Consider the following 23,309-nt stretch of genomic DNA (forward strand, 5'->3'; position numbering starts at 1 on the left):
TCCCAGCCCCACCGCCCATGGAATCCGTGCTTCCCCAAGCTTCCATATCGAGAAAATGTCAAGACAGAAACATAAAAGGTTTCTCTGATTCCACTCTTGCCCTCATCCAACTGATCACTGAGTCCTGCTGCCTCCACATCCCTCATCTGGCCGCTGCCCTCCGACTCCACGCCACGTCCACTGCCCATGACCTCTGCTCCTGGCCACTCCAGTGCGCCCCCACACGGCTGCCACAGCGATCTCTCTAAGGGTCTGCAGTCCAGTAGAATGTTCTCTGATGATGGAAACATTCTACATCTGTGCTAATATGGTAGCCACTAACCATGTGTGGGTACTGAGCACTTGAAATGTGGCCGGTGAGACTGACGGACTGAATTTTATTTAATTTTCATTAACTTGAATGTAGCTAGCGGCTCTGTGTTAGAAAGTGCAGTTTTACAGCATAAATCCGACTACACTGCCTCCCTGAGTAAAACCCTCAAATGGCTCCCGTCACGGCCGTCACAAAATCCAGGGCACAGGAAAGACCCTGTGTGGCAGCTAACATGCAGAGCCCCCAGGAACCACACCTCCCAACCCCCAACCCTTCAGGCCCCTCCCACCCTGAGCCCAAGCTGGCGCGTGACTCACTCTCAGCCATGAAATGTGGCAGAGGTGACATTCTCTGCTTTGGCACTTCAGGGAGCCCTGAGCGGTCGCGGAAGTAGTCCACCCTGCTAGACAGTCCACGTGGAGGGACCACGTGGAGAGGGAGCGGCCCTGAGACGTGGAGGGAGAGACAGGCCCAGTCACACCAAGCCCCTAGGCCGAGTCTGCAGCCACCCCGCGGGACCTGCGGGAAGGGAGAGCAGCGCCCTGTGTAAAGGGGCGGCTGCTCCTTGGCTCAGATCACTGTCGTAGTGGAACATGGGCCCAGTGTGGCCAGAGCCTCTGACTTTGAAAAGCCAGAAGTCTGGACTGTGAATCTTTGGCTATTGGCTCTGACGAGTTTGAATGCTGTACAGGACACATGGAACTTATCTCTGGGCTGGGTGTGGCCAGTGAGTTTGCACCCTCTGATTCAGATGTGAGGGATTAGAGGAAGGCAGTTCTGAGCAGAGGCTACAGGAGGCAAGCAGCAGCCAGGAGCGGCCAGTGGCTCAGTCTGGCTGGGACTGGGAAGGGGAGGTGTGGGACACATGGGGATAGCTGTGTGACCTTGGGCAAGATACTTAACCTCTTTAGGTCTCAGTTTCCTCATCTGGAAAATGGTGCCACCTCATAGGTCTCTACTGTGAAAATACAAAAGAGCTGAGAAGAGCCTCTCGTCGGGGCTCCTTGGCACTCCCAAATGCACCGCCCTCACATCCTTGACTTAGGATCCGAAGCTCCTGGTTCTAGTGACAGAACAACAGGGACACCTGCATGGTCCTTTGGAGCTGACCGAGTACTTTCAAACCCCCGCCCCCTCGCCCCTCCCCTGCTTTATTCCTCATCACCGCACTTAGCGCCCACCGTTTCAGTAGATGCTTTTCCGTTTGTATACTGTCCCTCTCCCTCCACTAGCGCAGAACTCTGCCCACCTACTCCGTGCATGGCCCCCGGGCCGACAACCCACCCTGACTCACAGAAGGTGCTCGATGAAAGGTTTCTGAATGAATGAATGTGTAATAGCTCACCTAATCCTCACACAAACCTTGAGTGGCATCATTGTACTATTATCATCATCACAGCCTCAACCTAAAGATGTAAAAACTGAGGCCAAGAGGGTCCAGTGACTTGTGGGGCGTTGCCTGGCCAAGAGCTGGTAGAGCTGACACTCAAACTCAGGGCAGCAAACCCTAAGGCTCTCACCACCCACTGCCTCCCCAGCTGGGGAGAAGAGCAGCCCCCCTCCTGAGCCACCAGCAGGGCCTCTGTCTGCGGGGAGGCCCAGTGGGCACACGGCTCTGCCATCCAGTTTCAGGCAGGAGGGGGACCGAGGGGCTGGGAGCAGAGAAAAGGGGCCCATGCAGGATCTCCGTACCTTGTTGATGCTGAACTGCCCCTCGAAGCGGCAGCCAGCCCCGTTGTTCAGCGGGACCTTCATCGAGTTGTCAATGTGCCCCACCTCGTGCCTGCCCATCTCATCCTGTATGTCGAGCCCGACCACTGCAGGAGCCAAGCAGAGAAGAGGGTCACAGACATGAAGAGAAATGGGGGGAGCATGGGGACCAGCCCCCTCCTCTCAGGACCCCTCCTTCATCCACTCCACGGAGCTCACGTCTGGGGCCCAGAGCCACAGAAAGGAAGTCAGCCAGCACAGGAGGACAAAGCGATGGTCGGACTAAGAGGGAGCAGGTCCACAACGTCCCCGTCCCCTGCCATAGCCTGTGGCCCAAAAGGAAGAGAGGAAAAGAGCTGGAGAGGCAGAGCTAACGGGGCCAGGGACGGAGGTCTGCGGGGTAGAGGGGTGATGACCGCTGAACGAGCCTGCAGGGAGGCAGCAGAGGGTCAGGGTCAAAAGGGCGTCTGATTTTGCTCATATGTGGAAGATAAACACACACACAGATGAGGAGAATCGACTGGTGGTTATCAGAGGGGAAGGGGGTGGGGGGAGGGCATGAGGGGTAAAGGGGACATTTGCACGGTGACAGATGGCAACTAGACTTTTGGTGGTGAACACAATGTAATCTATACGGAAGTCAAAAATATGATGATGTACACCTGAAATTTAGATAATGCTATAAACCAATGTGATCTCAATTAAAAAACCAAAGGAAGGCTGAATCCTGGCCCCGCCTCTCACTAGCTGGGCAACCTTGGCTGAGGCACTCAACCTTTCGATGCCTCAGTTGCTTTCTCTGTAAAACGGGGCTGATAAGAATTACACCTTCCTTGCAGGATTATGAGGATCAACAGTTAACATGTGCAGAAATGCTCAGAGCAGGCTCTGATGCACAGTGAGCAACGAGTGCTTAACAAACATCAGCGCTTAGGCACCTCAGTCCTTGGGTTCACCAGGGGGACAGGCTCAGGCAGTCAGGCATTCATTCATCGCTCATTCGTTCAGACCTCCTTTACCCAACACCTATTCCTTCAGGGCCTGCCCTCTTTTCTTTTCTGGGTTCCTGAGCCTGGGCACTTTTCTAGGTTCCTGAGGTCACTAAATGGGAAACCTGGGACCTGGCGTCCTGGCCCTTGACTCCAATGTGACTCTCCACCTCCTCACTGTGACTCAGCTTCCCCATCTGCAAAATGGGCAGGCCCACGCCAGCTGCATTCCTTGAGATGGTCCAAGCGGCAAGGGGGAGGGCGGCTATAGATTGTGGAAATGCAGGAATTTCCCTGAGAGGCACTAGAAAAGAAGGTGCAAACACAGAAGGAGCGGCTGGAAGCAATTTTAAGTGAGCCAACCCTAAAAGAGGAAAAGGGAAGCAACCCCGTATTCCTTGGTGGGAGGGGGAAGTGAGTGAGGGCCCATCCACAGAAGGGAACGTGATGCAGCTGTTGAAAACGGCGCTCACGGCTCCGTAGTCCGCAGGAACGCTGATGCCGCAGTGCTCAGTTTAAAAGAAACGCAAGCAGGTCCCCGTTTGACTCAGCAGTTCCACCTCCGGGAGCCCATCTTCCAGACACGCACATGTCTGGACATGTGCACAATGCTGCTCTGGGCAACCTTATTTGAAATTGCGACAGCTGGAAGCAACCCAAGTGCCTGTCAACAGGGACTGGTCAATGGAACACGGAACGGCCTTCTCTGGAATGCTAAATCCATATGTGGGGAGAGGCAGCTCAGAGCAGGGCAGCGGCCAACAGCATGGGCTTGTGTGTAGTTCCTCGTTCCGCCCCTGAGTAGCTGTGGGACCTCAAACAAGTTACCTAACCTTTCTGGGCCTCAGCTTCCTCCTCTGTCCTGGGCTTGTGAGGATTTAAAAAATTAAAACAGCACTTACTATGTGCTAGACATTCTTCTAAGTGCCTTTTTTGGAAGAACGTACCATCTGAACACCCCTGTGGGGAAGATAATATCATTGGACCCATCCCATATTGGGAGACACGGAGGCACAGAGAGGTTAAGTAACTTGTGTGAGATTTCACAGCTAAGAAACAATGGAACTTGGACTGGCACCCACAGAGTCTCGATTCAGAGGCCACACCCTTTGGCCACTCTTCTAGAAGACCGCTCATCTTAATGCAGTAATACAGCCGAAGGATTCAGGACAAGGCCTGGCCCACAGTAAGAGCCGAATAAATGGCAGCTGTGGTTATTATTTTACTAATAATATGAGTAATATGAGAACAGCTCCAAGGTATTACCAGAAGAAACAAGAAACCCTGGAAAGGTCCCATGCAGTTGGATCCAAATTATGTAAAAAGAAAAACAAAAACCCAAACATGACATAGGTTTGCAGGCAGGCAGGTAGACAGACAGATAGACAGACACACACACACAGGGGTGCTAGCAGAGGCTTCCTGTGGGGTGGATGGCACCCTGGGGAACTCGTACTTGCTTTACTTTTTTCTTTATATATTTCTCTATTTTCAACACGTATCTTTCTTAAAATAAAAAAATGTATTCCTGCATTGGTTGTGTAACAAAAAATATTATTTTTAAAAGCAGGATATGAGATTGCACACGCGGCATGATCTCAGCCATGTTTAGAGAGGAAGGCCAGCGGGGCGGGATGGCGTCAAGTGAACCGACGCTGTCATCAGGGGGTGGAATCAGGGGCGATTTCTTCTCTCGTTGCTGCTCTGATTTTCCAAAGGTACAATGATGAGCATGCATTTTTTTCCATAATGAAAATTTGAAGTTCTTTTAAAGAAAAGCCAGGGTACGGGGCTCTACCAGGAGCTGCCTGGGCTCAGGTTACGGTCCCGCAGAGCAGCAGGCCGGGTGGGCTGGTGCGCCAGCAGCTTGAGATTGTCTGGTCCCTCCTGGGCCACTGCCCAGAGCTGGGATGCAGCCTGGAACCACATCCCTTCCCTCCCCTGGCCCACCGGTCCCAGTCCTCTGGCCTGACTAAGACTTTCCTTGTTCCAGAGACACGACCAACTCCTGAATGAGAAGCTGTCAGATGAATTATTTTTCTAAGAGAAAGAGAACAAATAAAAATAAAACCAATCCATTGCAACAGGTTGCTTGGCTCGGGGCCCACTGTGGATTCATAACGGTGACATAATTCTCAGCAAAGGCAATAACAGGGCTGAATCTCTCCCTATTGCTGGCCACAGACCCACCCAGTGTCCTGCCCTCAGTAGGAAGGAAACAGGGGAAGGAGAAGGGCCTGCATCGGGTTCTATGCCAGGCTGGGGCAGAGGGACGGTTAGAACCCCAGTCCAGGAGGGGACACCCAGTCCCCTCGCTAACAAGTCTAGGAACCAGCTCATCAGATCTGCCCAACAACTTCGGGCAATACCAGCACGAAGCCCGTTTCACAGATGAGGAAACGGACGCTTGAGAGGTTGTCTCAACCAGGGTCACGCAGTTCTAGTGAGCAGAGGAGGCAGAACGTGACTCCAAAGCAGACTTCCCATGAGTTTTGTTTTGTTTAAGTAACTCATTCTCATCGTTGAAACAAATGAAAAAAACAAACAAAACAGAGTAGGAAGTAAAAAAGGAAGTTCCCCATGGGCTGCTCACAGCTCAGAGCGGCATCCTCTCCAGGTGTCTGCTCTCAGCGGGTGGGAGGGCTCCTTGCCTTGAGATGCTTGAGAAGTTAGGTGACCCCCACCCTCCTGCACACACCACCCTGCAGCCATTAGCCAAGGATGCCAGGGACACACGGACGGATGGACAGACACACACACACACACACAAACTGGGGTGTCTTCCCCCATCATAGCTCCCCGTGGGACCAGGCTGTACCCACATCCCTGGTCCTCTCACCTCCCTCGGGCCCTTCAGGCTCTCCCGAGAGCTCTCCCTCAATAACTCATCTGCAGAGTCTCGGGCTCTGCTTCTGGGGAACTGGACCCAAGCAACACCCCCACACCACCACTGCTCCTCTCCAGAGGTAATCCATTAGCAGTTTCTTGATTTTTTTTATTCTAGGAAACCTCCAAGTGTATGCACAGTTGATTACATTCTTCCCCCAAAAGAGTGGGGAGAACCCCATGCTGCCTGTTGGTTGCAGCCTGCCCCGTTCGCCTCACTCATCCTGGTCATCTCGCCAGTTCCGCGCACGCGGCTCTGCCTACAGAGGCCTCCTGCCGGGGCAGAGGGCTGGCGGGAATACTCACGTTCACAGTGTAAATTGGGCAAACTGATGTTTAGGCTGACGTCGATTTTGCCCCCGCTGTCCTTATCTGGGTCATCGACGTAGAGCTCATTCACGCTGAGGGAGAAAAGCAGAGAAGCTTCGTTGAGATGAGGGCACCGCCCCCACCGGCTGCAGGGGACGGCCAGGGACCCCTTCACTTGGTGACCACTGCTGAGATAACCCAGAGCCCCATCTGGGGGAAGCCTGCGCCTGCTCAGGGGAGCTCCCATCTTGAGGGCGCTCTCCAAATGCTGGCCTTCCAACTGGGAGGGAGGGGACGGAGCGGTGCGAAGAGCAGAGCTTTCTGGCATCAGGTAGATGCAAGTTCCAGTCCTGGCTCTGTCGCCCTCTATGTGAACCCAGGCAGAGAACCCCCTCTTCAAACACACCTGTTAACGAGATACGACCACCCACTGTCCATGGGGTGGTCTGAACACTTAAATGAGAAACGTGGGCCTTACTAGGAATTAGGGCCTGGCACCAACCGGCACACAGTACCTTACTCCCTACTCTCTTGAGCTCCCTCCCCGCCTCCAAGCTGGGAAGTCGGGAGCTCCCTGGGTGCTCACGCTCAACGTCCCAGCTCTCACAAAGCCCTGGGGCAGGCAGTGGGTCTGAGACATGACTAGACTAACATACTAGTTTCCTGTGGCTGCTGTAAGAAACCATCACAAAGTTAATGGCTTAAAACAACACATATCTATTATCTTATACTTCTGGAGGTCAGAAGTCCAAAATGGGTCTGCAGGACTGTACTCTTCCTGGAGGCTCCAGGGGAGAACCCATTTTCTTGCCTTTTTCGGCTTCTAGAGGCCACCTTAGTTCATAGCCCCTTCATCCATCTTTACAGCCAGCCACAGAGCATCTTCTCTCCTCTCCGACCTCCTCACTCCCTCTTAGAAACTCTTGTGGTTTCATCCTGCCCACCTGGATAACCCTGGATCATCTGCCCATCTCAAGACCCTTGAAGTGACCACGTTGGTCAAGTTCCTTTGGCCACGTAATGTAACATATTCACAGGTTTCAGGGATGGGGACGTGGACATCTTTGTGGGGGAGGCGCAGTTTGGGGGCATGAGGCTCTGTGGACAGCCATGACACCTTGTTGTTGGGGACAAGGGTGCCACATTGGGATCTGTCAGCAACATGCATTTATTCAACAAATACTTTTTGAGCACCTACCACCAGTCAGGCATTAGAGACAGTGAGGACCCAGACAGACGTGGTCTCTGCCTTCATCCAGCTTACAGACGCCACTCATCTCCTAAATAAACACCTTACGCCAAATGTGATTACTACTTTGACGGAAAGCTGCGGGGTGTCATGAGAGGGACTAACGGGGTGACTGACCTCTGGGGAGAGTAGGCTGGGCAGCCTTTTCTGAGGAGGTAGGAGGCTGTACTGGCAAGGAGGGAGGGAGAACCCCTGGGACAGCATGTGCAGAGGCCAGGAAGTGGGGGCACGGCTCATTTGGGGAACCGAAGGAAGGTCACTGCGGCGTGGAGCACAGGGAAGCATGGCATGGGAGGTGGCCGGAGAATGGGCGTGGGCCAGGTGAGGGCTCAGAGGCCACGGCGAGGCCTTCAGTCTTGATCCTGAGTGCAGTGGCCTGGACAGGCCTGCCCTTTAACAGGCTCCCTCTGGCTGCTTCGAGGAGGACTGACTGGAGGGGCCACCATGCATTAGGGAGACCAGAAGGGAGGCTGCTTCGGTGGTCCAGGTGAGAGATGGCGGCCTGGACTGGGTGTGGCAGGGATGGGGGGCAATGCAGGGCATGGTGTGCCAGAGCAGGCAGGACTCGCTGATGCTCAGGGTGTGGCGGTAGGTTGAGGGGAGCATGCAGAGGCTGCCATGTTTCTTTCTGGAACCATTCATCGGGCTGGGAGCCCCTGGAAGAGGAGTGGGACTGGTGGGGTGGGAAAGTAGTGAGTTCCATGTGGCCATGCTGAGCTTGAGGTGCTCTGGAGACACCCCTGAGGGGTTGCTGGGTGGACATCGGATGGCTGTATCTGAAGCCCACTTCTGATTCTCAGATAACTGCCCATGGGGAGAGGGAACCGAATTTAAAGCCCGGCCTAGTGGGCAGCTCTGGGGCAGTGCCTGAGGTGGCTGGGCTGAGGTTATTTTAAACATTAATTAGGCCCCTTGGGTGCTGTCCACAGGCTGTAAAATAAAGAAGGATTGCTGGCTGTAAACAGTTAGACTCTAAGAGAGCCTTGTAAACGGCCGCTTCTTGGGAAAAAAGGAGTGGAGCCAGGGCAAGGGTATTCATTTTTACTAAGACCCTGTCTTCGTGCCCCAGCACCTAGTGTGATGCAGCTGCTGCTCAAGTAACAGGAACGGCGCGCGCAAAAGGACACCCGGGACTCGTTTCCTTGTGGGGGTCACAGGGATGTTCCCAGAGACAAGAGAGCCACAGAGGCAGTGTGGCCTTCACATTGCTGGGCCTCCAGCCCATTAAGCCAGGAAAGGCCCTGTCAGGCCTATGTGCATTCACATTATCCTATCTGCCCCTGTGAAATGCCCTGATCCCCACTTTAAAACCAGGAAACTAGGCTCAAAGAGGGTCAGTCCTGTTCCCCAGCATACACAGCAGGAAATGGCCGCGCTGGAGTCCTGCCCCAGGCCTGCCTCCTGCCTGGGCCCCAGGCTCTCCAGGGCTCCTGCTGCCTCCCCATCCTCCCCTCCTCAGCATCCAGGTTCCAAGGAGAAATGAGAGGGCCCTGGCCCTGAGGCCCCAGGGTGTGGGGATGGGAGACAGGAGCCTGTGCTTGGCAGGCTCCCAGCACTGGCCCACATCAGAGGACAGGAAGAAGAGATGAGCCAGCGCGGGAGGAGTGAACAGGATTACAGGAGGTTCCGCGGGGGGAGGACCGACTTCCCCACAGCCAAATGTTCCTCCTCAGCCTTCAGCGCCCAATTTCTACCCCAGCCTTAATTCACAACTTTGGCGGGCTGTTGAGTAACAAGATTGCTGGGTGAGTGACTCTTTCTTGAAGCGACTCACCTTTCCCACCTGGAGGCGAGGCCACTGAGGGACTGAGGGATGATGTCACCCCCTGGCAATCCTCTGGTGCACAGCCAGGTGAATCCCAGGTGTGGCGCCAAGGTGAGCTCAGCCTCCAGGCCCCAGGAGGCCTCTCCCAGCCCACTGGCTCCCAGGGGCTGAAGAGCTGCCCAAAACAAAGGGGCTGCGGAGGGATGGGAAACCCACTAGCCTGCAGAGCTTGGGGCCGGGGGTTGGCGGGAGGGGGGGTTACGTAAGGCCAGGACCGGCTGCTCCCAGGCGCCTTCCTGAAGGGCCTCAGGCTGTGGAATAAACACACACAGTTCAACCACCTGAGCCGCCCACCCACTGAGGTCAATACGGCCGCCTTCCGTGTCCAAAGCAAATGTTCCAAGGCTGCTGGCTTCCTGCCACCCCCTGGCCAGTGTCGCAGGTGCCTGCCAAGCCTAGCTAAAATTATTGGCTGGGCTGAAGTGATTTTAAAATGCCAGAAATCAGCCCATCTAGAAGGAAAATGAACGCTTCTTGTGGATTCACTGCTGTGTGGGGACTCGTGTGGGCCTGACTCCTCCTGTTACTAGTGTGGGTGATGAGCAGGCCTGTCGGGCGGCAGCAGACAGATGTGGGCTCACCTCCTGGCTCTGCCACTTAGAGGCTGGGGGACCTGGGACAAGTTGCTTCACCTCTCTGAGCCTCAGTTTCCTCATCCTTAAAACTGGGGAAGCTCTCTATGAAGTTTGAAGAAAGGCAAAATTAATCTACGGTAACAGAAGTCAGAATAGTGGGGGTGGGGGGGTTACTGACTGGGAGGGGGCACAAGGGAATGTCCCAGGTGGAAGTGTGTTGTCTTGATGGGGTGATGGTGACATGGGGGTAAACATGGGCCGACATTCATCCAGTCTCACCCTTAAGATTTGTACACCCTGCTGTTTGTGAGTTACCTACACCTCACTAAAAAGGAAAGGAAAAAAAGGAGGGGAGGCAGGGAGAAAAGAAGAGAGAAAGGAGAAAAAAGGGCTAAAGATTCTGGCTGCTTGATGGTGCTGTGCGGACCGTGGAGACCGCAGGCTGCCCCAGGCAGGGGTGTGTCTGTTACTCAGCTCTCCAGCACAGGCTCTCCCAGGGAAAGAGAATAAGTCATCACGAGGAAGTGCAGGCCGCCAGCATTCAAATCCTGGCTCTGCCACCCACCGGCCGATTGGTCTTGTGCCAGGGGCTTTGCCTCCATCAGCCTCAGTTTCCCCAGACGTAAAATGGGCACAATCACAGACTCGGCAAAGCCTCAGTAAACAGTAAGTGCTCAGTAAGTGTCCACTACTTCTACTGTTATCATTAAGATCATTGTTCATGGGTGGATGGTAACAGGTGTACTGGGAGTACCTACCTCATAGCACTATGGTGAGAATTAAACGTGTTGACGTGTGCAGGGTGCTGAGCGCAGCCCCTCGTACATGCTAAGGGGCGCAGAAAAGCCAGCCTCACCCACAGCTAATCAAAGGAGACGCCCCAGTTCTGAGCAGCTGGTGCCAGGCCCTCTGCTAGGGGCTTTGACGGGTAACACCTCATTTAATGCCCACAGCAAGCCAGTGTTTAATAGGGGTTACTGTTCTCTTTTCACAAAGATGAAATGAGGCTCAGAGGAAGACAGATAAAAGACTGGGTAAGATCACTTGGCCAGGAAGAGGCAGAGGCAGGATGTGAACCCAGGGCCACTGGAGCCCACAGCCACTGTCTTTCCCTTGCACTACATGGATAGGACAGGAATCAAAGAAAAACTGAGGAGCAAGTGGCCCCCAGGCGGACCTCTGATGCAGGAGTGATGCAAGATTATCTTTCTGATAATCTTCAGATGCCCACCCTGACCCCACCCTACAGGCCATGGAGGTACTAAGGGGTACACTCCCTCTGCGCCCTCTCCCCATCGCCTCCACCTGCCACACCCAGTGGGCTGCAGCATGTGACTCCCAGCAGGTCGAGAGCTCCCCGCACAGAGCACCTGCTCACAGCCTCCGTGGGATGAGCCAGGGAGGCGACCAACGTGCGTCGGTGAGGGAGTGGGGACCCCAGACAGCGTCAGAAGTCGGGTGGACTGCGTGGGGGTCGGTAAGCAGTAGCCACATAGGGAGAGAGGAAGAAAGGGACTGGGAAGTATGGGTGGGGGAGCGTAGGTGGCCTTGAAATTCTAGGCTGAGGCGTGAGTCCGATGACATCTACGGAAAACAATTTTATTTGCTTTTAGAAGAACACTTGAATAGTCTGGATTCCTGCCCAAAGTCACTGAGCTCCATGCTTAATAATTTGATCTAATGGAAACTTACACAGGAGCGAGGCCCACAGCAAGGGCTTGGGGTGGTGGGGAGGAAGGGATGGAGCTTATGCAAGCCGGCTCTCCAGGGCCGGAGAGTTTTACACCCTGACTATTCCAGGCATAAGTAAGTGCACCTATTACCTACCAGGTGCATGTCCAGAACCATCCCTTCGCAGCCACCTGGTCCTGCCCGAGCTCTGTCTCCGCAGCCATTGCCCTCGGCCCCTTGACCCCTCAGCCCCTCTCCTTGGGTTATCGCCCAGCCTCCTCACCAGGCCCTTGGCTGCCAGGGTGGCCCAGCCCAAGCCCATCTTCACAAGAGGTGATCTTTCCCAGGGAGGAACCCAATCCCGTCACTCCATGCTCAGAAGCCTTCAGGCCTCCCATTCCTCTTTCATGTGAGAGCCACGGCTCTCCCCCGGCCCTGGCTCACATCCAGGCCGCAGAGCGGGTAGCCTGGGCTCCGAGAGAGACGTCCAGCTCCTCCTGCTGATTAAGCTACTTACTGACCTCCCCACTCTGCGCCTGTTCCCCGGAGAGTGAGGACACAGCTGAAGGTACCTCCAAGCTCCCAGTGGGTGGGTAGCAGCTTCCTGGAGGTCTGACTGTCTGCTTGGCCGCCGCACCCCAGAAGGGTGCATCCGAGGCTTCCGGTCAACTATTCTGACCAAAACCAGTGGCTCCCAGGAGCCTGGGGCTCCAAAATGCTCCGGGCAGAAAAGGATCCGGTGATGGTGCTGGGGTGCCGAGTCTGGGCACTGGCGACAGACAGACCTGGGCTTCACTCTGGCTCCACCACTTACTAACTCCATTGTGGCTTCAGCCTCCGAGCGCCCAGTTTCCCCATCTGCACAGTGGGACTAACGCCAATAGCGGTACTTAACTCAAGGGGTTCTGGGACAATTAAATGAGATGATCATTGTAAAGGTGCTGGCACGTGGCCACCTATTATAAATCATAACTGGAAAGGATGATGAGCTGTATTATGCTATAAATTATCAATGGAGGGTTCCAGCTACTACATTTTCTTATTATAAAGCCTCATCAGGGTAACAGTTAAGAGCAGCCAGAGCCTGGACAGTCGAAGGCTGGAATGTTCTGCCACCACATTATCCGAGGAGAGAGGGGCTGGGCTGCTCCCCTGGAAACACGAGGCCTCAGAGCCCCCTGTGCAGCCACTTTCCCAAGGATAACTAATGGCCTGTCCAGAGCCCAGGTTGGAGTCCAGCCACCCAAACAAACAGGCCCCCTCCCCACTGGGCTGGGCCAGAATGGCCTCTTATGTCACTGATAACCACAGGCCAAGGTTGGAGCGACCGTGATCCAACAGCGGTGACCTCATTTCCTTGGGTTACAATCTCATGGGAGGTGGGGGGGCTGACCCACTGTGGTCATAAAACCACCAGGGAGGGCCGGCCATCCAGAAAAGGAAAAGAATTGTGACCTTTGGTTCTTTCTGAATTAGCAGGGCTTCCCAGGGGTCAGAGAAGCTTCTGGTAGAGGGAAGACCCCAAAGGAGCAATCGTTTTTCCTGTGGATTTTTCTGTGGAGTCCTCAGTCCTCACCCCTGTGCACTCCATTTGGTAACTCCTGCACTGTGGTCACAAGGCCACAGAGAGAAGTGGGTGTTAGGGTCCCTGCACGGTCATAGGTGGAGCCTCTGGCCCCGGGCAGGTCTCTCTTCTCATTCTCGCCTGCCTCCCTCTCCAGCCGCTCACACTGTGAATGAAGTGCTTACTAGCCCAGGGCTGGACACAAGGCCAAGAGTCAGTGAATGGCCCCTCGTGCTTTTATTTCTGCCCCCTCTTTCTTCCCCTCTGGGGAAGTGGTGGGATCCGAGTATCCAGAATGTCCCCAGGAGCCGGGACGAGGAAGCCCTTGAAAGGCGAGGGGGCAGAGCGGCAGGAACACACCGTGCTCTTAGCAGCAGGCCTGCCCTGGGCAAGCGGAGCGAGCCGTCGGGCCTGCTGGAGGGGCCCTCCACATGCCAGGTGGGGCCCCACCTGCTCTACTCACAAGCTCTGATGTCAGAACTCACGGTCAGGGGCCCTCGGCCTCAGCACCACGCCTCGCTATGGGCCGAGCTGAGGATCACAAGCCGCCCCCAACAACGTCAGCAGGAGGCACGGGAGGGCATGAGGAAATCAACATACACGGAACACTGATGACATGAAAGGTCCTTTGCAGCCTTACAACCTTTTTAGTTTAGTTTAGGTGGGGAATAACTATGAATGAATAAATGCATGAAGACATGTGGGTCTATCGCTATTAAAGTATATCAGATGCTATGTTAATTACCTTCCAGGTAAACAATCTTGTTTAAGCCCCACGAAATATCACAGGCCTGCTCCGTCTCCTGCCCTGCTTTGTTTCTCCTTCAGAGCTCTTATCACGAATTGACATAGTCTAGCTCTGTCTGCCTGGAGACCATCGGTGTCCACTGCCCACATTTTCAGCTCCTCTGAGTGTAGAACCACAGGGCAGTGAGTGAGGCAGATCTGGCCCCTGACCTCTGGGAGCTGGGGACCAAGGAAGATTCCCATTAACACACAGCAGTGTCCAGGGCCTGGCCTGACTCGGTTCCACCGACTCCATGTTCTACCCTCCCTGCTTGCTCACTTTGCTCTGGCCACACGAGCTCTTTCTGCTTTTCTCCTACACCAGGCAATTCCTGCCTCAGGGCCTTTGCACTTGTAGTGCCCCTACCAGGAACACATAAAGCCTCCCACCTGGTACCTGGGACACAGTTGGGGCTCCCCCCTTGCTGCTGTCACTGATTTCCCCTCTCACCTTGCTCAGAACAGGAGGGGCCTGCACAGTAATCCTCCTCCCAGGGAACGGGATGCAGCCTGGAGAGACCAGCAGGTGCCTAGCACACAGCAGGTCCTTCATAATGGCAGTGGGTCTCAATCTCTCACTGTTCTCTCTGCTTCCACCGCCAACTCGTGATGGGGGGACCCCTGGGACGTCTAGTGGCCCAAATACGCACGAGGGGAAGGTGCTTGACTCAGTCATTCCCCTTTAGGGGCTGGGGGGGACCAAGTCCTTTCTCTGACCCCTGCATGGTCAGGGGTCATATCTTGGGAAGCAGACAAGCCTCCCCAGGCCTGGATGGGAGCTGTGACTCTGATCTGCCCTCCCTTGTTGGACCAGCAATACTGAGACCCAGAGAGGTTTGGCAATTTGCCCAGGGTCACAGAGTAAAGTGGTAACTGAGCAGAGACCTGGCCCTGGGTCTCCCAATGCCTTGTCCAGTGCTCTTTCCACCACTCCATGAAGCCCCCTGAGCTTTGGTGCCACGAGGGTTAAAAAGAGGATGAGAGGGACAGGGAAGGCAAATGCTCCCAAATGCTCCCAGCAGGCCTAACCCTGCAATTGTGGGCAAGCCCCCACCTCTCTGAGCCTCAGTTTCGTCATCTGTAAAGCGGGGACAGCTACCTCCCAGGGCTGTTTGCAGATTAAAGGGGGTAACGCGGCTACAGCCACGAGGACGACCTTGGGCTAAGCAGCTGTGTTTCCAGTTTCCTACTATCTCGTGGCTGAGAGGGAGGCAAAGGAAATCCAGAAATTCCAGAGTTGGACAGGGAGTGGGTGGCCAGGGCCCAGCCCCAGGATGACTTTCTGGGTTGTAAACATGGAAACGAAGAGGCTTGGAAGCCTCCGGCCAGTGGCAAAGGCAGGAAGCTTTTGGGTCTGACTCCGTCTCAGAGGGGCGTCGGATGAGTCCGTGACTGAATAACTCCGATGGCATTCTGTGTTACACACACCCCGGAGCGTTTACTAGGTTATCCAGACAATGAATGATTCTAGGAATCGGAGATGGACTCACAGTGCGTCAGTCGCTGCCAGGAAGCCACACTGACTCCTCACCGAGAGTGCGCCCGAGGACAGGCAAGGGGGCTTCGCTGAGGGGCCAGGCTCTGATGTCAGCAACCTCGCCCCCCTCGGCTAGCAAGCTGCACCCGCTTCTCTGAACTCTTCCAGCTTTAACATCAAATGACCCTGTGATGATTCAGAGGGAAAAAGGCCCACTGGCCAAACACAGGGATGGCAAAGATGACAAACGATGGCTGTTCATCTGCGGCCCAGGAGGCCCCCCGCAGAGGAAGCCAACATGTTTTCTTCGGCTTTAACATGGCAACGTTCACTTCTGCTCTAACTTTAAAACCCTTGTAAGAAACGGAGGAGTGACGGGCACCACGGGCTTGGAAACGGGAGTTGGAAGTTCCCGAGGTTTCTGTTCTTTTAAAGCCCCTCCCTCTTCTTAACTGGGGTCCCAGAAGGCTCTGGAACAGGCCACCAGGGGGGATGTGACTTACACTTCCGTCGTTATAAATCCGGTGAGCTCCGAAAGGAAGAGGAAGAGGATGAAGAGACAGCAGCAGACAGAGACTGGAAGAAACAACACAGATGCACAGTTAAGGGCGGTGGGCACTGAAGCAGAGAGGCTGGCACCCACCCTCCAGCCTCAGAGAAAACCTGCTTGGAGGGGGGCCCGCAGACCCTCCGAAGCCCCTTCCTATTCTTGGCCTCAATATGCAGCAGCCTAGCTCCCAGGAAGGGAGACCGCCTTTGGCACTGATCTGACCCTCCCATGCGGACCGACCCCGGACACAGGCAGATCCTCCTGGGGGCCAGCCCAGCTTTCTTCCACAAAAGCACTTTAACACAGAGGTCAGTCAAAAACAGAGGTTGCAAACCGGTGGCCCACAAACATATTCTCTTTGGCTCGAGTGATATATATTTTAAAATTTGGAGTCGCTATTGAACAATCAGAGAGATTTCACATAAAAGTCCAGATTTCTCGCTGCTCTAGAACACTTGAGCCCTTGTTCCTCCACGGGGTCTGAGCTCAGCACTTTGCCACAGGCCTCACCACTTCCTCCTGCCTCCTTGATGCCAAGGCCGAGGTCGAATGTCTGCTGCCATTTACCACCCCCCCCGGTGGTGCCATCAACCTCTGTCCGTGTCCCCATCAGAAGTAGGAAAATGAGGACACCAAGCACTGTGCTTCAAGAGAAGGGACAATTCTTTATGGAGGTGAAGAGTGGTCCTACAAGTCTGAAATGCAGAGAGAGTGGAACAGAGTGCTAGGATTGGCCACTTCACTCGTATTAACCTTGCCTGGCTGGCCCCTGATGGTGTCGGAGTTGTGGCTCCTGGAGTCACTCCTTGGGGCAGGACATAACAAGCACTTTGGGGTCTGGCCATCAACCCATCTCCAGCCTCAGCTCCTGACACTCCCCCAACACCCGCCCCCCGGCCACCCCGAGCCACATGCTGTGCCCTCAACATGGCTCTCGCAGTTCCTCTGCCTGGAGTGAACTTCCCCATCTTCCCTCCCCCTCCATGGTGACCCTCTCTGCATGGCGAACTCCTACTCATCCTCCCAGGCTGAGGCCCAACTCAAATGTCCCTTCTGGTGGGAAGCTCCCCCGACCCCCAGAGGTGGAGCTGGTCACTCTTGCTCCTGTCTTCCCAGCCTCTATTTTGACACTTTCCACACTTTATCAATTATCCGTGGCTGTCTCTCTCACTAGGGCAAACACTCCACAGCTCCAGTGCCTGGCCCGGGGCTGGGCACACAGCAGGCAATGACAGGTGTCATGTAAGGCAGGGAGCTGTTCCCCAGAGCATGAAATGAGCACTGAGCATGCCTTGTCTGGGCTAACCACAGAGGCACACAGTGGGCACGGGCTCACATGGTGTGGCCACACTACTCACCTGCTGTGTGTCCCTGGGTAAGCTACTTAACCTCTCCCTGCCTCAGTTTCCTCATTTGTAAAATGGCAACAGTGGTAGCACCTGCCTTACAGGGCTACTCTGAGAATTTCCACAACACAGGGCTTGAAATAGTGCCCAGCAGGTAATCACGGCTCAAGTATCAGTTCAGTTTTAGGACTTTCATCAGGGACACCTTGGAGGGTCTGGCAATTTGGGGAAGGTGATTGACAGACTGGTTGACCCTTAGTTTCTGCAAAGAAAAAAAGTTCCCAGTCCCACTTGCTGATTCTGTTACATTCTTGACAGCCCGACCTGGACTGGTTGAGCCATCATGACAGACGCTGAGACCAGCTACTCACCACCACCACCACCACCATCATTATCATCTACCTTAAAATGAACAACGACGTGTCCCCCGTGAAGAGGGAAGACAAGCTGTGTTGGTTGGGCACCTGCTGTGGGAGCGTCAATGGACACCCTATCATCTCACGCTCCCACCTGACAGGGGGCAGGAGCCCATGCCAAGAGTATAGAAATGGAGGCTCAGAGACAGCAAGAGACTGGCCCGGGGCTACAGTGGATGGTGGTGGGACAGGACCAGAACTTGTGCATTCTGGAACCAATGCCCTAAGAAGGGGAATCCCAAGAACTTGGGCTCTAAGTGGAGGACGGGACAGAATCCCAGAGTCCTCACTCAGCTTCCAAGACAAGGGGCACACTAGAATTACTCCCAAACTGTTCCAAACTTTGAAAAAGCTGGATGGGGTGGAGTTTAAGGGTTTACCCTTTTTTTTGAAGAAGTAATACATGCACATGATAGAAAAATAGTCAAGCTTGTATAAAAAGGCATACTGTGCAAGCCTCTTTCTCACTCCTGATCTGCAAATTCCGGCCCAGAGACGCTGCTGTTACAGTCTTGGGTCCTTCCACACACACATGAGCATAGACGTAGAAATCCTTTCTCCTCTGAGCCAACGGCAACGTAACGTCCGCATCCTCTCCAACCGTGCTTTGCTCACGCAGCGGTCTCCGTCTTGGCAGCTGCCACTTCAGTTCATGCAGAGGGGCCATGTGTGTTTGTTTTATGGTATGGAAATTCCTTTCCAGTGCCTTCTCCAGCTGCTGAACGAACCCGCTGCAGGAGATTGGCTCTCAATCCAAGCGTCCCAACTCGTGCCCCTCCGCCTCTCACCTGCAAACGCAGTTACCACGCTCTCTGGAAAAGAATCCCACTCAACAGGCAAAGCAGCCTCCCCTGGAAGCTGGAACCCTTCCTGTGCATCACCCACAGGCCCCACGCTGCAGAATCACATTCCTGCCCCTCGCGCCCAAGCCCTGACAACCCCGTGGCTGCTGTAATGGGCAATGGACACAAAAGGGGAGGTGTTTCTGAAGGTCAGATCGAGGTCTTCTAGCTGCCCTTCCTTGCCCCAAGCCTCCCAACAGGCCCCAAAGTTCCAACTCTGTCCAGAGCAGAGGTGTGGGAAGGGGCTGGGAAGGCTTCTTGCTGAAACCCACGTTCTTGGCTCAAAGCTTGGAACAGAGCCTGGTCAGCCCAGAAGGCGGACATGATAAGCACAGAGGCCGCTCAGCTGAAACCCAAACGTCCAGTAGCCCTCATCATCCACGTTCTGTGTCTGTTCCCCTAACCCGTCCCCAGACTGGGAGGACAGAGATGGTGACAGCACCACTGTGACCTCAGGCTCTAGCACAGTGCCTGTCTCGGAGAAGGTACGAAGTCATTGTTTGCTGAATGGATAAATGAAACACACGAAGACAGGTAGGAAGTATTTCACCCAGAAAGCCCTCTGAGACTGAAGGCTTGATGAGGGTTTTCAGCCCATGTTTGGGCAAGATGCTCAGGCCGTCTGACTGCAGACTTCTTCCGAACTGACTCAGGACTGGGCAGGAGGAATGTGATCCTCCTAGGAGAAGGCTTGCTGGTGGGAAACCTGGTGCAGCCTGCAAAGGGGGCGCTGGACCCAAGCCCCGAGACTCCGGGAAGTCAAGGAATTTGTCCCAGGCCACGCGGCCACTTAAGCAGAGGAGACAGAATTCAAACCCCGACCTGTGAATGTCCAGCGCCCTCGCTAGCGCCTCCAGCTATTAATAGCACTTATTATGACATAATGCAAGATGGGTTTCTGCGTCTGCCTGCCCTGCTCAGCCGTGCACTCCTGAAGGACAAACAGTGAAGCCTGTTCATCAGCGTGGTCCCAGGACTTGGCACGGGGCCTGGCCCCAGGACCTGGTTAATAAATATTTGTTCACTAAGTGGTAGCTAAGGGCTGGCCTGTCATGCCTCACGTCTTTCCTCTGGTGTAGGGGAATTCGCCGTCACGTCCCCAGAGGGCCATTTGGCAGTACCTTCTAAATTTTATAATGCACATGCCCTTTGACCCAGTAATTCCTCTTCTAGGAAAGTTACCTTACAGAAAGAACCATACAAGGATACAAAAATATATGGACAAGGACGTCTGTGATAGCAATAAACAGGACTCGGAAATGTCCACCGTCAGGGGGCTGGTTACATAAACCGTGGGTCGCCCAGATAAGGGACTGACACAGCTGGAAAAAGGAATGTGGTGGCCGTGGATGTGCCGGTGTGAGAGGTGGACACATCGCTGAGAAAAGGACAGGGAAGAACGGTGTGCGCAGGGAGCTCCCGTCTGTGCTTAAAACGACGACACAGGTATATCAAAGACTGAACACATATTTAAAAAATTCTAGAAGGACACACACCTGATTGTTAAACATTCTTGACAAGGGAGAGACTGCAGAGAGCCGAGAGGAGGTTTGAGCTGTTGGCTGGTGGTAGGAAGGGGACCAGAAGCCTCATTTGAACTTTTTTGACTAGGTTCCTAAACTACTTGAACAGATAGATGAACAAGCCCCTTTCCTCTCACGTCCCGAATCTCCTTTCTGTGAGCATCAACGCACAGTGTCACAGACCCTCATAGGCCTTGTGGGCCCCAAGAGGACAGTGACAGGAAAAGGAGTGTCATCCATGCACCAAGGACTTGGCACGCACACACACCTGACAGGTGCCATCTCATTTAATCCCCAGATCAGGAAACTGAGGCTCAGAGAGGTGAAGTGACTGGCCCAAGGTCACTCAGCTGCTAAATGGGAACGTGAACCCAGCTCTGCTGGACCCCAGCCTGCGGGACATGCATCCTGCTGCTGGCTGCCCTGTTCCCTTCCCCAGGGATGTGGAGCTACAGGATTCAAGAAGGCATCCACAGCTTCAACAGCTGAGCTGGAGCGGGGGAGAGCCAGGGCAGGACCAGCCAGGGTGAGGGGATCCCTGAGGTCATCCCCCTACCCGACAGTGGCCTGCCCTGGGAGGCATCTGTGGACGCCACCCTGACTGCCTGGCCCTGAGCCCTGGATCGGGGGACAGTCTGCTGGGAGGGGCCCTCCTCCGCCAGGGTGCAGGGTGGCCCACCTTTTGCGCGCTGTGAAACTTCAGACAAGTCGCTTCACCTCTCTGCCTCAATCTTCTCACCTGGAAAATGAGGGTAAAGTACTTCTGCTTGCATGGCACTTTGGGTTTGCTTTTTACTGTTTTTTAAATAAACTTCTTATTGTGGAGTAATAACAGATGCAAAGACAGTACAGCAAATTCCCACATGCCCTGCCCCCAGCTTCTCCCTCCGTTAACATCCTGCGGAACCCCGGCACCTGTGTCCCATGGAGACAGCAACTCTGTATGACACTATCGATGGAGCTACAGACTGACTCAGAGCAGTTTCCCCACTAACGCCCTGTCCCAGGACCCGCGTGGGATCCCACTTTGCATTCAATCGTCACGCGTCCTTGGTCTTGAACTGTGACAGTTCCTCAGTTTCTCCTTGGTTTTCAAGACCTTGACACTTTTGAAGAGCACTGGTCAGGTGTCCTGTAGAATGTCCCCCAACTGAGGTTGTCTGACATTTTCTCCCGATCAGACTGGGCTGTGGTTTTGGGGTGCCCTTCCCCTTGCATCCTCTCGAGGGGGTGTGACGTCCACATTACTCCTCACCGGCTGACGCTGATCTCCAGCGCTCGGCTAAGCTGCAGCCCAGGTCTCTCAGCTGGAAGCTTACTTTTCCCCTTTCCACCCTCTACTCTTCGGAAACGTGTCACCAAGTGCGCCCACACTCCAGGAGAGGAGAACGCACTCTACCTCCTGGAGGGGGATGGAGTCACGTATACCGTTTGGACTTCTTCTGTAAGGAAGACTCAGCCCTTCTCCTCCATTTCCTTAGACCAGTATGGACTCATGGACCTTTTCCTTCATTCTTTGGGTTATAAGCCAATAATGCCGTTATTTATTTTGTTACTCGAATCGCCCAGCATTGGTCTTTGGTCTCTTCCAGGTTGGCTCCTGTGTCCTGCTGACACGGCCCCATCCTTTTTGGCTGCGAGCGCTTCTCTGCTTGCTGGCACAAGGTGCTCCAGGCTTATTTTGTAACCTTCCTGCCCTAGCCCTGCAATCAGCCATTTCTCCACGGAGCCCTGGGTCGTTTTATTGAAGACTGGCATTTGGAAACCAAAATCTGGGTGAGATTATTATTTTTTTAAAACGGATAGAAACATGCTTATGTCAAAAACTCAAATAGTCTAAAAGGTATGAAGAGAAAAGTCAGGCTCCCTCCCACCCCTGAGCCCCATTTCCTCTCCCACGGAAGCTACTATTGATGGTTTCTGGCATCTCCTTCCAGAAACAGATGATGCCTGCAGCTTGCAGGGTTCCAGTGAGGACAGAGACGAGATGAGGCACCATATGAAGGGCCTGGCAGATGCCCATCCCTTCCTCCCTCCCTGGCCCAGCGTTCTGCACAGTGAGAGCAGGGAGGGGGTGGGGGGGGGCAACGGTGAGAAGGGCGGCTACTCACTAATGGCCCCGGTGTACGTCGGCTGCGTAAGGTCCTTGGGCACCTTCCTGTAGATGTCAAACCTGCGGAGAGCAAAGGGGACAGGGGTGAGGGGGCGCACAGGGCGGGTTGCAGACAGCAGGGGAAATGGTGTGGCTGGTGTGCCACACAGGTTGCAGGCCGCGCTTCCTCCCAGAACCAGCGCCTCTGAGAGTCCTGCGGGACACCCCTCTGATGGGACCCTGCACCCCACACAGCCCTATCGCACTCCCTCACAACACTGTACCCCCCAAGACGACCTTGACCCCTCATTTGGTTACACTTCTTGGTTGGTGTTCCCCCCATGAGAATGTAATGAGGGACCCATGAGGGCAGGGACCTGGTTGGGTTTTGTCCCTGACCCCGTCCCCAGACCCAGCAGAGGCCTGGTTCACAGAAGGCGACTCAGCAGGAGTTTGTGGGATGAACTGAACCCTGGGCTCGGGTTCCTCTGACGCTGAAGGGAACAGGGAAGCGCAGTCTTTCCCGAGTTCTGTGACAGCCTGCATGCTTGCAAGGTGTCACCTCTCCACCCCCTCTTCCCCTTCCTCCCTCCCCCTCCCCACTCTCCTCTTCCCCAGCTCCTGCTTCTGGGAGATCCTCCTCAGCTCCAAGGCAGAGGGGAACACAAACTCCTGCCTGGGGCCCGCAGGCTCAGCATCTGCTCGTGATGGCTCTGGCTCCCATGTAACATGGGTTTCCGTCCCAGACGCGCAGCAGACGCCACTCTTTCACGCGGATCCCACCAGAGTAGACAGGGGTCGTGGGGTATGGTGGAAGAATTTGGGGTTTTGGACTCAGAGAGATATGGGTGTAATTCTGGCCAGCTGTTTGAGAGTCAAGGCCCTGGAATCAGACCGCTCCGGGTTCAAATCTTGGTTGGTCTTCTTCTTTGCTGTGTGACTTCAGGCAAAGACTTAACGTCTCTGAGCCTCAGTTTCCTCGTCTGGAAAAATGGGGCTACTACTGTGAGACCCTGCCAGGCTACTGAGGAGTAAGGGAATACATGTCTGTGGAGGATGCGACATACAGGGTCCACAGGGCAGGCTCCTCACGCACTTGGCTTCCTTCCCTTCACCTGAACCTGAGCAGACGGTTCCCACATAGCTGGGTTCAATCAACAGAGCTCCACGCCCACAGTGCTCCCCG

General features: G+C 54.6%; 1 protein-coding gene across 1 annotated transcript in view; it reads right to left on the minus strand.

Moving 5' to 3' along the window:
- Window positions 1-23,309, minus strand: part of ERGIC1 (endoplasmic reticulum-golgi intermediate compartment 1) — a 102,495-nt gene that overhangs the window by 30,940 nt on the left and 48,246 nt on the right. Inside the window, exons 2-5 of the mRNA XM_046667768.1 lie at window positions 22,143-22,204; window positions 15,858-15,930; window positions 6,205-6,299; window positions 2,006-2,130 (exon numbers count right to left, since the gene is read on the minus strand). Coding sequence (XP_046523724.1) covers window positions 2,006-2,130; window positions 6,205-6,299; window positions 15,858-15,930; window positions 22,143-22,204 — 355 coding nt within the window. The remainder of the gene's footprint in view (window positions 1-2,005; window positions 2,131-6,204; window positions 6,300-15,857; window positions 15,931-22,142; window positions 22,205-23,309) is intronic.

Source organism: Equus quagga, chromosome 7 (genome assembly GCF_021613505.1).
Source record: "Equus quagga isolate Etosha38 chromosome 7, UCLA_HA_Equagga_1.0, whole genome shotgun sequence".
In the NCBI taxonomy this organism is placed as follows: Eukaryota; Metazoa; Chordata; class Mammalia; order Perissodactyla; family Equidae; genus Equus; species Equus quagga.